This window comes from Lycorma delicatula, chromosome 4 (genome assembly GCF_047948215.1).
Source record: "Lycorma delicatula isolate Av1 chromosome 4, ASM4794821v1, whole genome shotgun sequence".
In the NCBI taxonomy this organism is placed as follows: Eukaryota; Metazoa; Arthropoda; class Insecta; order Hemiptera; family Fulgoridae; genus Lycorma; species Lycorma delicatula.
In genome coordinates, this window is record NC_134458.1 from 110,439,589 (window position 1) to 110,458,349 (window position 18,761).

Consider the following 18,761-nt stretch of genomic DNA (forward strand, 5'->3'; position numbering starts at 1 on the left):
TTAGATTATTATTTTTTTTTTTTTTTTATACAACATATAACAACTTGCCACAAATAAATCAACCAACTGAAAATAAATTAAACTAAATTCAATGAAACATCTTGATACAAGTTAACAAAAATTTTGCTAATATCTTCTGGCTTTAGTTAAAAAAAAAACATCATGAGGAACATCAACTGTCAGTGTGAGAACACACCACAAAAAAAATTTTTGAAGTAAGTTTTTTTTTTACAAACTTTTATTATAGAATTTAGTTGACTGTCACTGCAAAGTTTAAATTTTTAAATTAATGTCACCAATCATCATGGTTTAAAGCAAGTATAGGATATATAAAAATAAAAATATGCACATTAGAGTTGAACAAATTTTAAACTTTCAGTTTCAATTCATCTATTGTTGAATAAGGTGTTACTAGCCAGGTTCCACACCCAGATAACTAACTGGCAATTGTTGCCATTTGGAGGCGAATTTGTTTTATCTACTTTATCTCATGATGTTACATTAAATGTACAATTATTTCTACTATTTTTTTTATTCAACTGTGTTACTACTGTACTGCTTACATATGTTAAATATGTTTATAGTCAGGAATCTTTTTAAAAAAATTTATAAATCCTTGAAAAACAATTACGATTTAATTTTAATAATTGCTTATAATTCACTCAATACTTACTTGCACCGTAAATTGTAATTGTACTTACTTGCACCATAATTAGCAGGAATTATGAGGTGTATTCATAAAGGGCCGTTTGGTCATTAAAAAAAATAACTCTTGAGAAAAGGTTTTTACTTACAGTTTTAATTTACTGCATATCTACTTCACTTTTCCACATAATCGCCATTCAGTTCTAAGCACTTTTCGTAACGCTGCACCAATTTCTTTAACTCCTCTGCATAGAAGTTCGCCACCTGGGAATTGAACCAGTTAACAACAGCAGTAGAGTTCCTTGTCATTTTCAAACTGTTATTCACAAAGCCACTTTTTCAAATGCAAGAAGAGGAAGTAGTCACTGTGTGTAAGGTCAGGACTATATGGAGGGTGGTCCCAAAGTTCCCAACAAAAATCTTGAATCTTCTTCAGAATAAGGCAGCAGTGTAAGGACGTTCGTTGTCATGGAGGATTATGCCGGACCACAGTTTCCTGCATCATCAATTTTGGATTGCACATCTCAGCTGGGTGAGCGTTTCACAGTACATGTCAGCTGTAATTGTTAATCCACGTTCCATGAAATTAACGAAAATGTCACCCACCCTTTTTGTCCCACAAAACAGTAGCAAACATTCTTCGACTCAAGTACGGAGATTGCTTAAACTTTTTCGGTTTTGGGGAATTGGCACCACTGCGTTGACTGTTTCAATTCTGCATTGGTATAGGATATCCACATCTCGTCACCCGTAACATTGTGGGAAAACAAATCATCTCCATCTTGTTGATAGCAGTCCAAAAACGCTCGTCCACTGCACTGTGAGCGTTGGTCATGAGCATTTTTGGTATCCACCTTGCACACAATTTGTGATATCCAAGCTTTTCTGTGATAATGGTGTAGATAGAGGTGCATGCAACATCATTAATCATCAATCGCCGATCACATCGCAGTTTTCAGCTCAATCTTTCAACAATTTCGTCAGTCTGAATACTGGGCCAGAAACTCTGCTCTTTGTCATGCACATTTGTGCGGCCATTTTTAAAATCTCAACATCATTGTCTAACTTTTCCTTAAGTCATTATTGTAGGTCTCAACTCCTGATGAATTCAGGCACACAAAAATTGAATCACAGCGTACACTACACAACTGGTGGAAGAAACAATTGGTCACAAACTTTGCAATCTGCATCCACCAGCAAGCTAACGACTACTGAATCAAAACAACTGCAGTGGCTTCGTAAATAACGAATAGATGGCCCTGCATGGGTGGAACTGTATTCAGACTCACTAATATTTAAATATAAGCAGACATCCCTTACTTTATCAATATGCCTCTTATATTGCAATAACTGTTCACATTTTGTAGTAGGGATGTCTCCATGACACAATTTGATGTTATAATTTTTAGATCATTTGATGTCTAACAGATGTTCTGTGGAGTACAAATATCACAGCCTGTTGATGTACTAAGGATATTCTTATCTCAAATTATGTCTTAGGATGTTTAACAAACTGCATGTAACGGATTCCAAGAATGTCCCATGAGTTTTCCTGTATCTTTGTTTTCCTGTTTAATGTTTTGCTGCAAATACCTGGACATCACTACAATCAGAAACTTTTATATAAGGATGCTTCCATAATCCATGAACTTAATCAGGAATATTCCAGGATATCCCACATATCACACTAGGGCATCTATAAACTTTCCTCTGGTCAGATATCCTCAGGATACCCTTGTATTATGTGGATTATTATATATCTGAAGTTACAAGCTGCCCAAAGACAGATTTAATCCAGCAGGACAGTTTTATGCTACTGGTGGTTTGATCCATTAATATTATTGTAATTCTTACATAATACTGTCAAAGATTCTTTAATGTTCACATACAGACAGCTAGAGAGAATACTAAGCCATGAGTGATGAGACCATAATTTCCTTCTCACTCAGAAGTTTAACTCTTCATTACCAAATGATCTATGTATCAATTAAGCCAAAACATACACAGAAACTTTAATTTACCTTTTGCACATATTGACATTTACTAATCAGCTATAAGCATGATCTACAAAATTTCTAAAGTAAAAAAGAGTAATTTATGGTCAAATATAATGAACTGCAGGACCAAAATCCCTCCTTTAAACAACAAAACTCTCTTCCTACTGATAGCTAAAACTAAACAAATTTGAAAAGAAATATATGTCTTAATGAATAAAATAATAATAAAAAATTAAAATATACACTTACGTTCGAGAGATCCATCAATTTCACATTCTTATCAACATTCTCAAAGAATGCTGCATAACACTGTAAAACTAATAAGTGACATCGATATTCATGATTTCCAATTTGTATCATAAAGTCAGGGTTTCTGAAAAAGAGAATTAAGAAAATATTTATTAATTAAAGTAATTAAAGTACTACATAAATCTGGTTTTAATCTTTTGAATAATAATATATTTATTTATTCTCAAAACTATAGCAGTAGTAGTTGTAAATTAAAATTATAATTTATGGCAAAAATTGATTAATTTGCAACATTTATGGTAAAAATTAATCACTTAAATTATCTGCAACAAAGTGCAGTAGGAATTTTCTTATCTGGGCCTCTGTCTAAACAGGTCTCACTTAATTGGGCTACTAATTCTATTTAAGCTGGATACAGATGATTAAACAACTGATCATCACTATTAACATCATCATGGTTTTATACAATCCATCCTATCAAGACAGGATATTTTCATTCTCAGTATAATAATTTCATTATTAACACAAGGATTACAAAAATATATACAAGGGTACAAATTTTACACATCACACATAAAACAAAAATCTTAACAAACTTGAACAATATGAAATTTTACAAACACAAGAGTATATAAATGCCTGACCTAATAGCACTCAAATAGTGTAGTGTGATAACATGAATTTAACAACATATATTAGTGGGCTGATAGACACAACAAATTTGAGCCTATGTTTACAACACAAATATTGCATAACAATCAGTAATAATCACTTTTATCAAGTAATTATAGTAAAATTGTTATTATACTTAACCCTTATTTATTAGATGTTCATAAGCATTATCATTTGATGCTAATCGCATAATCAGTTTATGCAGAATTACATTAAATCAATGTATAATTGTTTTTTGCTAAAACTTTCAGGAAGAGGGATACAAAAATCATTTTAAAAACTACAAAAATTCACAAGATCATACAGTAAACATGAAATACATACCGAAAAACACAACAACCTGTGTTTACAAATAAAAATTCAGCAATTGCAATAAATACAATCTTTTATATTGAATGCACATTCAACCACAGAAAAAAGAAATACACACAGGTACCAAACAAAAAAAATCAACTTTATAAATTATAGAAACAAGACGCATACAAAGACGTTTCACAACATGAAAATTATACACATTGCACAAAACAAAAATCTTAATAAAGTTGAACAATATGAAATTTTACAAACACAAAATTAAAAAAACCAAATCAAATGAACAAACTAAAGATTATACTTTATTACACTCAAAGAATTTTCTAACTACAATTATTTTTTTTCAAGGTCCGATTGGTCGCAAAATAAAAACCCACCCAAAAATCGGATGAACCTTTGCACATATGTGTTGCGCAGCATCTCTAGTATGGCCTTCAAACACGCCGCGTTACTTCATTTAGTTCTGAACACGTAGCTAGCACGTAAACATGTCTATAACAATAGCATCTTCTGCCAAGTGTGAAGTGCATGCGGTAATTCAATTTCTTCAGGCTGAGGGGTGTAATGCAGGTGAAATTCATCAACAAATAAATAATGTGTACGGTGAAACTTCAATGAGTGACAGCAAAGGGCGACAATGGTGCAGAAACTTTAAAGCAGGACGTGCAGATGTTCATGATGCAGGTGGTCAGGGAAGGAAGCGAGTGTCAACCAACGATCTCGTTGAGCGAGTGGATAAGGCAATTCGAGTTCACAATTTCTGTATTGAGTGATTAGTTTCCTGAAATTTCAAGGTCAGCTCTCTACACCATTGTGAGTAACAGACTTCAGTACCGCAAACTGTGTGCAAGATGGGTCCCCAAAATGCTGTCCAACCATCACAAAACAATGAGAATGAACGCCTCCCTAACGTTTCTCCAGCGCTACCACAATGGAGAAGATTTTTTAAACAAAATTGTCACAGGGGACAAGACATGGGTCCATTTTGAAACTGAAGAAACAAAAGAACAATCCAAACAGTGGATGCATTCTCATTCTCCCAGTAAACCAAAGAAGTTCAAGCGAACCTTCTCCAACAGAAAGTGTATGGCTACTGTGTTCTGGGACCGGAATGGAGTTCTCTTGGTGGAATTCATGGAACGTGGCACGACCATCATCGCAGCCTCATACTGCAATGTCTACGAAGGGCAATTCACAATAAGTGGAGAGGAATGTTGTCATCAGGCATTGTCTTTCTCCATGACAATGCTTGGCCGCACACTGCAGCTGTAACAAAGAAGCTCCTACAGCGTTTTCATTGGGAAGTGTTTGATCACTCACCATACAGCCCGGACTTACTCCATCAGATTTTCACCTATGCTCACATGAAATGCTGGCTAGGAGGACAACATTTTGGCACAGACATCGAGCTGCAGACCAGCGTAGAAACACGGCTGAAAACACTATTGGAAAGTTAGTACCACGCTACAACAAATGTCTAAATCAGAGTGGTGACTATGTAGAGAAATAGCATAACTATGTAAGTACTTGTTACAAATAAAAATTTTTTTATTTTCGGACCTTGAAAAAAAAATAACCCTCGTATATGTACTGTGTAGGAATTTTCTACTATATTTAACTCCATTAAAGAAGGGTGCTGCTAATTACCTTCTAAAAGATTCTTTGAAGGAACACTTTCCATTAATTTGAAGGTAAAATGTTTGTAATTTTACCTTCATTTTTAGTGAATTTAAATATATATGAATTTATTAATTACAATTAATTTATAAATTAAATATATAAAATAAAACAACAGTGTTGTCTAATAAATAAAGCACCTTCGATCTGACTAGCTAAACAGTAATAACAGCTTAGCTAAAGAACAGATATACTTTTTAGTATTATTTCCCCTTGATAGCTCAAAATTGTGCTATTTCTAAAGAGAAGTTAATTGAATGCGATGTATTAACGTAATGTTTGAATGACTAATTGACATTACTGGTTTGAACTTCAAATTATGCTTTTGTTAAATGTTAGCAGTACTTTCAAAATATTTACAAAAAATATAAAAGTTTAAAGGAAAAACTCCAAAATACATTTGCAGAGAACATCACAGAACATTCTTTTCCAGCTTTTTTCAGACTGCATGCTGAATAATTGTGCCAAATGACTAATTCATTAGGAGTAGCAATTTGCTACTCCTTACCCTTATTTCCTACATGGCTTCTAACACATTTGTTCTTCATTGCTGTCAAATACAGGAACCTCAAAGTAAACTATACATATTCAACTGACACACTACAACAGTATAATGTGTTCTTTGTTCCACCACAACATAATATTTTGATATCCACTAACAGTGCATGTACACTTTTATTATGTGTATGTTTTAAGCTCCTTTCCATACTTAAATATCACAGTGAAGTAGTTTTACCTAAGAGTACTAAAATGTCAGACCTTTGTTTCCTTTTAAATTTCATTTCAAATCATTAGAAGAGACTTTTTACAGTCATGTTTGCTGCCTGAAAAGAAGCTTACTCCAAAACTTGGTATAGGCCTGTAAGTAAACTAATAACCTTTTCTTTCATTCTACCTCAATCCAATTTAATGTAACTAATCTTTTTTTCAGGATTTTAATACCTTAATAATTTGAATGGTCCTCCACTATTAGAATTGATAAACTTATTGATTACTATAATAAATACTTTGTCCTCTTGGGTAAGGGTTAACAAATGACACTTTAGGCAACAGTTAAAACAAACCACCAGTTTTTTCAGATATTGTTCAATAACCTTCAGAGCTGAATACTTGCTATTATCACAAGTTAATTGTTACTAAATAAGTAGATCATAAATATATAAATTACATAGAAATTACTTTTACAAATGCATCTTCTCATGTTATTTAAAATGCTTTATAAAGAAAAACGGTACTTACGTATTAACGCCACCGCAGCTACAGCTTTATTTAAAAACAAAGTAGTCAATCGGATTTCGGTGGAAAATGGGCCAATATAGAGTTTAACATAGATTCAAAACAGTCTCTTTATTAATTTTAATAAATGGTTATTTATATTTATTTATTTTATAAATATAATTTAACCAAACTTAACCTACGCTCGCTAACCTTGACTAATTAACAGGAGTGTTTTGATTATTTAAATAATAAATAATTGCAATAATTACTGAATTTATTAAATAAATACTCAAAAAATTGCGGTGTTAATTAGTCAAGGTTAGTGAGCGAAGCGAGTGTAGGTTAAGTTTGGTTAAATTATATTTAGAAAATAAATAAATATAAATAACCATTTATTAAAATTAATAAAGAGACTGTTCATTTTCTACCGAAATCCGATTGACTACTTTGTTTTTAAATAAAGCTGCAGCTGCGGTGGAGTGAATACGTAATTACCGGAAATTCTTTTGACAAATGTATGGTAAGAAGATAATTAAAATTGTATATATGTTTTTAGTAAAAATTTAAAAAAATGTATGTGTGTACACCACACTATAAAAAATTCTGATCAATAAGTTAAAATTTACTAGTAAACGTTTACTTGGCTGATTGAAATGTATTTAACCGAATGATTGTGGGTGAAAAATATACATTACTCTTTTTTCCGGTTTTTTATTTCAGTTTATATCTGAGCAAATCTCATTGAAAAACAATTGGATATAAATACAATTTTCCACCCTAAAAAAAGAAGAAAAAGTTATTTCATAACGATTTGACAACGTTCTGATAAAGAGTAATTTTTATGTTGATTTTTTTACAAAAAATATATGAAGCCGTGCAGCATCAATCATTAATTGTTTTTTTTTTTTTTAACGGAAATCGAAAGTTAGTTTTTAAAATTACATTGCCAACCTACAAACTACTAGTACTACTTTTTGAATGTTTATATAAATTCAATTTTTGTAATTTGTATTTGAATGTAGTTTTACTTTAACTTATTTTTTCATGTGCTAGTTATTATTAACTGTCGCTTGGATCCATTACTATATTAATATTAAAAACCTAACGAAAATTATAGGGTAGTTCTTAACAGTGTTTATTTTTGTCAGGTTCTTGCCATCTTGATTACTTAGATTCTTTGTTATTGTTTTTTCTTGTTTTACATATCTATGAAAACTAATTCTACTATAATTTATACTTTTTTTACGTTGGGTTTATTTTTTCGTTAAACGGGTAACAGCTCTACCAGAAGAAATAGTTCTTTTTAAATTTTCAATTGAAAAATAAATAATTACAAAAATTAATAACTATCCGATTGACTACTTTGTTTTTAAATAAAGCTGTAGCTGCGGTGGCGTTAATACATAAGTACCAGAAATCCTATTTCAAGGGATTGAGGACTGTAAAACTGTCTATTGCTTACAATTAATTGTCTGTAGTCTGAAGACGTCTTATAAACAGAGCTTTCATTAAAAAGTGCTGTGATCTGAACATTTTATTTACTTACTTTTCAATTTTAAAACAATTACAATTCTGGTGTATCACAGATGTCAAGGTCAATTTATGAGTATTCACGTAGTACCTCTGTTCTTATGAGATTTAACTAAGACTTTGTTACTAAAGTTTATTTATATAATTTGTACTGAATGTCAACTCATCTAACACACACTCATACAATGTTCATTTAAAATTTCTCTCAATATTATGTTAAAATTTTATAATATTAATATACATAAATCCACGTTCACCATAACCTTATATACTCATGCACACATAAGCACAAATCATAAATTATATTTAATTCAACACATACTTACATGTAATTAGATATTCGATGATGAAGAAGTTTATGAAGATCTGACTTTAGAGGTAATGTAACCTTTGTCCAATCTATCTGCTCCTTACTACAGTAACCCATTCTGGAAAAAAAATTTCATTAACTGTCATTTCTACCTAGAGTGTAGTACAATTTATAAGCTAACATATTAATTTATAGTTGATTGATAACAATGTGCAGGCAGCACAATGTGTCGATAGTAGCCCTTACCCATAATTTTAAAATAAGCGTGACCACCCTATATGCCTGTAATATTAATTTGACAATATTTATGTTCCTTTTTTCTCCTGAATGGTTAGACAGATTTCCCTGAAATTTTTATCACTGTATCTCTATAGTTTTATACAAATTTCCTACCAAATTTTAGATTTGGGAAAATATTTACAGATTTAAAATTCTTTTTTGAATTTCTATGAAAGTTTTAATTTTCTATGTGAAAAATAATTAACTTTTTTTTTTTTAATGAAAATATAATCATGAATTTGGTACCAGCCAAGTGAAATAGCCCCTGTAAAGTCCTGTACAAATTCAGCTACTTAGCTCTGATAGGTTCTAAAAAAAAGGAACATACGTGAAAAAAAATCACATTTCTGGTTAACAAAGTTTAACAGTAAATAAAAGCACCTACTTGGTTAAAAAGGTTCTGAGCCAAAGCTGCCTCTTTTGAGTCTTCTTTTCTCTTTTCTATTCTTTTGGTATTAATAGGCTCTGTCATTGAAACTTCAGCTTTCTCTCACTTGTGCCACATCTAGACTCCATAGCACCGAAATGACATTTTTTTCACTACATTTCAAGTTTAATTTCTCTAGAACTTTTAGTTGGCCACAAAATCCATCGTTAAACACCAACAATTAATTCATAAATCCCTATTTTAAAAGTATCTAACCTAACAAAAATAGTTTTTGGAATTTTTGACCACACTACATGAATAAACTTTCATTAGGCTTACTCTGGTTTTGACAAATCATTATAAATTTGCATAATTTTTTCAGCAATAGCAATACTGACTGGTGTTTTATGTTTCATGGAAATATTATCTAATATTCTTTCCCATTTCCTCAATAGTGTCACCCTCCCTCATAGCTTGGCCATAGTATAACTGAATTCTATCTATTTTGGAAAAGGTAGGCCTGTTCCTACAACCAATGGGTTTTCCATATGGCAGATGTTGCTCTTCCATGTATTTTTTAATTTGCCTAGAGCCCATACGCTTTTTGTATGTGCCTGAGACATTCAAATTTTTCTATGATTACATCATTCCCATAAGGGTTATCCACTACCACTTTTTGGAAACCTTTACTGTCCCCAACTCCCAGGTACTCAACACATTACATTTCTTTCTGTACTCCTAAAAACTTAGACCCCGACAATCTCCATGCCTTCACTTGTCCCTTCATAATTTTTGGTGCAGTTATGTTCCTGTGCATTCTGAGTTGCACATTCCTGACAATATTTGCTCAATACACTAACATTAAGAATTTTACTAGTTACACTCACAAATCCATTGAGTGAATTGTGACTCTCTTCTACCCCATGCCGTCAACAGCCATCCTTAACCATTGCTTAGTTACTGTTTACAGATATGGCTTCCTCAGTGGCTCCTATCATACTCTTCTTCTACACAACTTTTCAATTTTGTATATGCATTAAGTTTTGTCAGTAAGCCCATTAGGAAACAAAATAGCCTACAAGGATTCAGCCCCTTGCCAATAGTTCTCATAGCACACACAAAACACAAGTTTATATAATATTTACCAATCTTTGATTTATCTCAATTCATTGATTTATTACACTTATCACAAAATAATAAAATACTTTGGCCAAACCAACTCCGTTCTTATAAGAATAAATCAAGTTTACACAGTCATTTTCAAAAGATTTACAACTAACAAGTGTTTTTAATAACTTAATAAATTAAAATCAAATATCCCTTCGCTGATTCGGTGTAACAGGTAGATCTTACAGAAACGGTCTTTTTGATGTACTGGTTTCCGCTAAACTTACGTATTTTATAAGCCTTTCGGATCTCGTTAATTGGTACAAACACTTGTTATATAAAACTACACGATACACAACAGTTTCACAGATTACAAACTTGCCACATTAAGCCACGAAAATATAACAAATTTTCAACATAACCTTTCAGTTGTAGCGTATATAAACAGCAACAAATGTCATATGTTGTTACCAACATTTAGAACAAAACTATGGTGTATAAAAAATAAGTATGGTACTAAATCTCTTGCAGTATTATGTAGAAAAAATCAGAAAAATTTAGAGCTTACAAAAATATTCACATCTTCCGTATTTTTTATCGAATAAGCAAAGCATTTACATTAAATTGTACAGAAATAAATGTATAATCACATGGCGCAAAATTAAAAAATTTTACTTCTCACTACAACAAAATTTAATTCCAGAAAAATAAAAAAATTAAAATGAAAAAAATAACGATCTATAAGGTCTTATCGTCTCCCGATAGTTTTTGACTTTTGATGCTCACTGCGTACCTTAAATAAAATGTTTTTGTATTTTCACTTTTGTAAATCAGTAACACTATTTTATAAATTTACTTTTCCATTATTACTACTCTTATAAAATTATAATCATTAGTACTACTAAAACAAATCAATGTTTTTATTTTCCATGATTGTTGGCAATCAACATATACAAAATGTTTTCAGTTGGCAGAAAATATTTTGATGTTAAATGAAAAAGTACTGTTAAATTAATTTATTTAGATTGTCAATAAATATTAATAATTTCATTACATCTAAAATGATTAGAATAGAACAATACTGTTGCATACACAAGGCAGCATTGATGAACATGATTCTGTAATAGACAATAAAAAAAAAAATTTTTTAATCTTTTATTTTTATAGGCAGGCAACTAAGGAGGTGAAAAACATCACCTGAAAAACACAATCAATAAATGTAGAATTACAGATAAACTATAATAAACCATTATATTTTTCTTAAAACCCTCTCAACAGGCAAAAAATAATCTTTGAGGATTATCAACAACAACTTTGATTGATGTAAAACACTTACAAAATAACACAAATATGTTTGATTTACAAGGTTAATAAAAAAATGTTAATTCTGGTTAAAAAAAGAACTGCTTAAGGTGGAGTAAATTCTTAAAATACACTCTTCATAAAAATACATATTTTTTATAGAAAATAAAGGACAAAAGTTAAGAAGACTCACCTTTTAATATATCTATGATATAATTCATACCATTCTATTACAAATTAGGTGTATTTTTTTTTTAATTGAACTGGAAATAATTGATTTGGAAGAATAAAAGGCTCCCCCCAAAATTAATGCCATTTTAGAAATACATCATTCAGACAAAGACTAAATAATAGGTTTCAGAAATCAAAAAAAAAAAAATGTTAAATTTTACCACAGCAAATATACGTAGATATTTCAGTAGAATAAAACACTATATACAAAAATATTGTTTTCAGAGAAGAAACTTAAAAAAAAAACCAAAAATAAAGTAAATTATATTTTTTCAAAAATTAAATAATAAATTTCTCAGAAATTATCACAAAAGTTAAGAAAAACTAATAAATACTGTCATTGAAAATTGTTGTAATTCCCACCAATTTCTCAGTGCAGGAATATATTGTATTTAAATGTAATTGAAATTTCATACCACTAACTCATGCAATTTTTTAAAAAATCAGTATTTTTTATAAAAGGACTTAAGATAAAGTGCCTCAAAAAGTATATTCAACATAATTTAATTGTAATGTTACAAATATCTTTAAATTTATATTTCTAGGTAAATTCAAAACTGCTTTTATGAAAGTGCAAAGAATGGTGTGTAATAATTTAAAAAAATAACTAACGTGTAGTAATTAAAAAATATATACAATCATCATTTTAAATTCAACACTTTTCATATTAACTGCCATTATTTTTTTTCATCATTAAAAAAATCTGCTGCCAAATTCATGAGCCACTTGGTAACAGCTTTTTTGACCTCATCACTTCAAAAATGGATGTGGCCTAAAACTTCTTCCAGTTTTAGAATAAATGAAAGCCACTGAAGGTCAGACAGGGTATGAAGGTCGGTCAGTCAGTCATAACTACTTACCAGCAAAACATTTTAAGCAATCCTTGAGTTGTTGCCAAAAGGTTTTGAAGGAGCAAACAAGTTGTTGCAGCTGAGATATTAATTTTAAAAAAAACAATGCCATTTAAAACACAGGAGATCATATTGTTTGTTTTGTACGACAAGTTTTATTTCAATAAGTAAATTTTGTTGTTCCTTACAAACCAAAAGAAGGTTTTTCTGGTCCTAGAACACTTACCTTCATTTTCTCTAAGCTTTAGCTAACTCTTAAAGTTAACTGATTTTTTATTTATTTTGAAGGCTTTCCTGAATGTTGCAATTCCACTGGTTAGTATTTATTTTGAGCATTTTTGTGAAAGATTCATGTTTAACACTATTATGTATTTCGAGTTTGTGATAGATCAAGTTAGTAAGAAATTCTTGCTTACATTGATCAACAATCACAAGCACACTATTTGCTGTATATGACTACATCAGATAGTAAAGAGGTGAACCTGGCTGTTAAATGAATTCACAACCATAAGATCCCCTCATTTAGAAAAACATTTCTATAAGCAAATTTTTCTTCAAATATTGAAAGCTGAAACCATTTTATAGGATTTTCTATTATATCTGTACATTTTAAAGCTTAGGGAGGTGGTCTTAATGGATTTATTATCTCAAATCTTTGTACTAATACAATAAGGAATTAACTGACTTTGCATCACTGGTGGAAGGTCACCTATATAATACATATTATGCATATATCTTCTTTTCTTTCTAGATGTCTAAGAAACCTTTAAGAAAAAATGAAGTCCAAAATTTAAAAATCAACACTTAAAACATATTTTCCTGTATTATCAACCTACCTTTGCAGATTCATTTCTGGTACATGTTTAATTTTTTTACCATCCCTTCCAGCTTCTTCACTTGATCCATCCTCACTACGATTAGGAAAGCTTTGAGCAGGTGGTGCAATTCCACCAAAATCACCATCAGAACGTCCCATTGCAGCCATTCCAGGTGGCATCCTGTTTTGATGCAGTGGAAGGCGATTTAAGAGATCTCTCTGTAAATAAATAAAATTCTTAAATTATTAAAATCTACGTAGTTCTAAGGAGAAGCAGCAGAATCAAAGTTTTAAGATAAAGGTTTTATAAGGTAACAGGACTTTATGGACCTAAAACTTTACATTGGCATTATTTAACAGAATGAATTCCACTCTATCTTTAATAAAATGGCACCTTTAATGAAAACCCTCTGCTAATGTACATTCCCTCCTTACAATAATGTATCATACTTTGTGGTAAATTAGTTTGTAAAAACTTGATCAAAATAAGTTTAATAATTACCTGTTCACTTAAAAGAAAAATTAATTTTTATTTTAAATTATAGTTTAAGCTTCAATTTACATAAATTATTGGACATATTAGGTATAAACTATTTACTTTTTGTAGTAATAGAGGTAGAACTGAGGTTCTTTATCAACCTCTCCCCCTTTCACATTCACTTTCCTTATTTTTCATTTGTTCTTCCTTGGATAAATGTCATAAGAAAACTAAGTCACCACCCTAGTTGCATTGATAGCATCATGCTAGCAATAATAGCTAAAAGGAAAGCCACTTCTTTTTTGGTTCAATGAAATAGATCTTTTTTATGACTGTGGAAATCTTCAAGAATTTTCCCAGAAGCTGCACAAAAAGGCTAAGATTCCTATGGGTAAAGCCAAACCTTCTATTCTTCACCAAAATTTAATCTATTCTTCTATCTAATTTAATCTAAGCTTCAGTAGGAAACAAAGAAAATAAAACAATGCTGCACCACTTACTACTATAAGTTGCCAGCATGATCCCTCAGATACAGTTAGCTGTTGATATTTCCACAAGGTGTAAGTATTTCCACAAACCACACAATGTGAGGTTGTTCCTTTAGGACTTATTTATCTGTTCTCAGGTAACTCTTATCTCTAGAGGAAAAATAATTTTGTTACAACATATATTTATGCTGTTCAATTCAAATCCAAATAGAAATGTACTGCTCTATCTGGTGAAAATGCCCTGATTTTTCAAGTAATTAATTGTAACTGGAATGAATGCTTGAAGCCAAGAACAAGTGAGGGGTTGTTTGTTTTACACTACATTTCCATTGAGTGTAGATTGTCCTCTCTCACCAGCTATCTCCTTTTCTTATCTTTGCTCCCTTCTACTGTATTTTTAGTTCTATAGATGAAGATCTGACCTCGTTAAACCCATGTTGAGGATGAGAGGACCCACAGACACTATGCATTCTTAGTGTGAAGTGTTGGGGAAGCTATCTGTAGGCTAACTCAGGGCTCAGTTTTCTGTTTGATGGCTACATATAATAAACTTTATGACAAAGACTTATTGAGTAAAACCAGACCTCCTAATCATTTTTTAAAATTAAGAATAAATTATTGTTAATACTCAATACTAACAACAGATTAATATGATATCTATGATATCTATGATATCCGACATAACATACCGGAACAGGTGGTAACTGCATGTGTGATGGTAGGGTTGTTGATCGGTCTTCAGAAGAATTAATGATTTTATCATCAACATCAGCCTTCACATTGACTTTTGTCTTTTGTGGATCTGCCACCAATACACTTACCTTTCTAGATTCAAACACTACCTAATAAATAAAAAAACAGAAATATACATACATAGAGTACAAAAAAAATTAATAATAATAATAATACATAAATATAAATAAAAATGGGTTTCATAAAAAAATGTATTTTTTCTATGTATGGAAACTTATGGAACACCTGTATAACAAATTATTAATGTAAATCTTTATATTTAGGTCCTTCATATAGGTTCTTAAATTGTTATGTTACAAGAGGATATGACAAGTATAAAAAACAGACCTACCTCAGTTGACAGCCAATACTATTCAATAGTTAATGAAACTTAATACTAAACCTATTAAACTTTACTCCGTGAATCTATGAATGAGTGAATTTATTGAAGCAAAATGGATTAAAATTATACATTCATTACATTCCATCTATCATGAATCAAGCCAAACTGAGTTCAAACAATTTTGTATACTCACAATTTAACTTGCTAACAACAAAGAAATTAAAAAATAAATAACAAAAAAAATAATTTTATGAAACTTTATATTAAAAATTATACTCAATGAGGTAGTTATCATTGCTATAACTCCTCTAAAATGTCTGCTTAAATCAGAGATTTTCATAAATTGGAATATAGTTTGTTTTTTTTGTATTTTGCTAGATGATTGAGAAAAAGTATAAATCAGTGCAGTCTAAAAAAAGTTTGTAAAACAGACAAAACAAAATTTTATTAACAACTTAGTATATATTTATATTCATGCAGTGCTTTTATTGTTTTCACAATAACAGTCAATTTAAAAACTCAAATCAAATTTTAAAAAAATAAATAGAATGAACTAATCAAATTTGTAAACCCATTTTCAACCATAGCCAAATAAATGTTGAATATATAATTACAACTGTTTATCATAAAGTAAGTTCAGACATTCAGGTTTTCTTATTTACTAAGTAATGTTTTTTAATACTTATGAATACAATAGAAATATATAAATTCAGACTCCATTATTACAAACTAAATGAAATAATCCAAATGACGTGACATAAGAAGCATTGATATCACATACACAGTAATAATGTTAATTTTTCCAAAGTTAATATGTTTATTTGATTCTATTTATTTGCAATTTAAATAGTAAAGAAATAAATTCAAAATAATATACAAAGAAACTGTAGTATTCAATCTTAATCTGCTGGTAGCAGTTTAACAGGGTCAATAATTGTTTTAGTGTCACTTTTCAAAATATTTAATATTTAGTTTCCAGAATTTGCTATAAAAAATGTTTATAGTATATAATAAATAGCAAGTTTTATTAATATCAGTATTTGCTGTGAAATGTGTATTAAGCACCACTGTATTATATTTATAGGCATCAATTCTATTTTTTCAAACTAACCCTTAAGCATACCTGAATATGCATAATATATATATATATATATATATATATATATATATATATATATATATATATATATATAACATATATATATATATACATATAACATATATAAAAACTATATATGTGAACAATCTGCATTGCTAAACAGTCATAAGTACCAAACAAATATAAATTCAAATCACACACAATTTCATAAATTTCAACCAGAGGCCACAGAATGGTATGTTAATGTATTTATTTCACCTATATGTATCACGATTTACTCTTTGTAGGTCATATAATGTCTTTTTGTACTTTGTGTTATATAGACTTTTGCAACACTGTTCAATGGGAAAATGAAAATTATGTTTATTACTTTAATATTCTTCAAATTTTTTCCCATTGTTTAGATGAAAATTACATATATCACAAAAGAAATATTGTGAAAAAAGTAAAGTTAGTATGAGAACACAATCAGAATAAATTCTCTATCACAAATAAGGTGGTATATTATTACTCCATGCCAAATAAACACCAACTTAATTTTTAAATGAATTTATATACTTTTTTTATTTTAGATAGTTAATAGAAAATATTTAAAAAAAGATAAAGATAGCTAGCTGAAAATTTGGGAACAGGTTAAAAAGATTTCAGGATGTTTGTATTTATTGAGACTAAAATTATTATCACAAAATTATAACTATATAATTAAATAATTTGTTGCATACTATTGTAATAAAATTTTCAATTTTTTTAATATCTAAATAACTTCATAAATAACATTAGCATTAAACATACCTCAATCTTTTGTATGCATCTTGTTAATTTTGATGTTAAAATAAAAATAAAAAATATTTTGTCTCATTGACATAAAATCATATTAACTGATACTTTATTATTTTAATAAAATAATTTTATTAGTATAATTTAAAGACACGTACATGTATTTCAGTAAAAAAATGTTATTGTTAAAAAATGTCATCCATAAAAAAAATAAGTAAGTAAATAAATAAAATTTGTTTGTTATAAAACAGCTGATAAAAGTTTTCTCTCAGTGCTTCTCTGATTACATGAACAAAAAAAAAATTATAAGAATTAACTTTCCTCAAAATATACAATATATATATATACACATTCACACACACACAGACACACACACACACACACACACACACACACACACACACACACACAGTTAACATCATAAGATACTACCATAAAAAATAATTAACAATCTAAAAAATATTAACAAAAATCTTACCTAAAAAGAATTTCAAAAATATTTTTCTATAATATTACTTCTAACAATTCTTTAAATACCTGAGATTTTAATATCTAATAAACAACAAAATTTAACAAATAACAGATACTTCAACTAATAATAAATAATTCAACTTTAAATACTAGCAATTTTTTCTCAAAAACATGCTTTTTATGCATTTTGTTCATAATTGAGTCTATTCATTAAATTTAATGAAGACATGAATATGAAAAGATGTATAACAACAACATTACCTGACAATTAATATTTCAGAATTCAAATTATATGAGTGCTATGTGCATTAATACTCTGACTTTATAAAATAATATTATTCTACAGGAATAATCATTAAATTATAAAAATATTTATGTACATATTAACCTGTTTTGGCCCAACTTTAAGGTTACCACTTGGTGTAGGTTCAAATGGGAATACACGTTTAATTTCTTTATTTTTTGATTCAAGTGGATGTTTGTATAGGTCACCTTTGAGCATTTCCCCAAAACATTTTGGAAATATATGTCTATCATTTTCTTCACAATACCTGCATAAAATATTAAATGCGTTTATTACATGCATTATTAAAAGTAGGAAACTACAACCCAAATCTAAATCTTTAATTAACTTAAAGATTTTTTAAGTTAATTAGCAACGTAAAACTAGTTAGAAAAACAATTAGGAAAGTAAATAGTTACAAAGCATTACAAAATTCCACAATTTACTAAAAAATTGTATTAGATTTTAAAAGTATAATATTTAATACACTTTTTTCCCTAAAGGTAAGCAAAGCTATCACAAGTTA

General features: G+C 29.4%; 1 protein-coding gene across 4 annotated transcripts in view; it reads right to left on the bottom strand.

The window, feature by feature from the left end:
• The window catches only part of LOC142323745 (uncharacterized), a 78,901-nt gene extending 68,115 nt beyond the window's left edge, over positions 1-10,786 (bottom strand). For 3 of the 4 annotated variants that reach the window (XM_075363913.1, XM_075363912.1, XM_075363910.1), the window contains exons 1-3: positions 10,144-10,786; positions 8,627-8,728; positions 2,892-3,015 (exon numbers count right to left, since the gene is read on the bottom strand). In XM_075363913.1, the coding sequence (XP_075220028.1) occupies positions 2,892-3,015; positions 8,627-8,728; positions 10,144-10,151 (234 nt within the window). In that variant the 5' untranslated portion in view covers positions 10,152-10,786. Of the gene's footprint in view, positions 1-2,891; positions 3,016-8,626; positions 8,729-9,274 lie in introns of all 4 variants that reach the window. The other variant, XM_075363911.1, reaches the window with a different exon arrangement.
• Between the last annotated feature and the right edge of the window lie 7,975 nt (positions 10,787-18,761).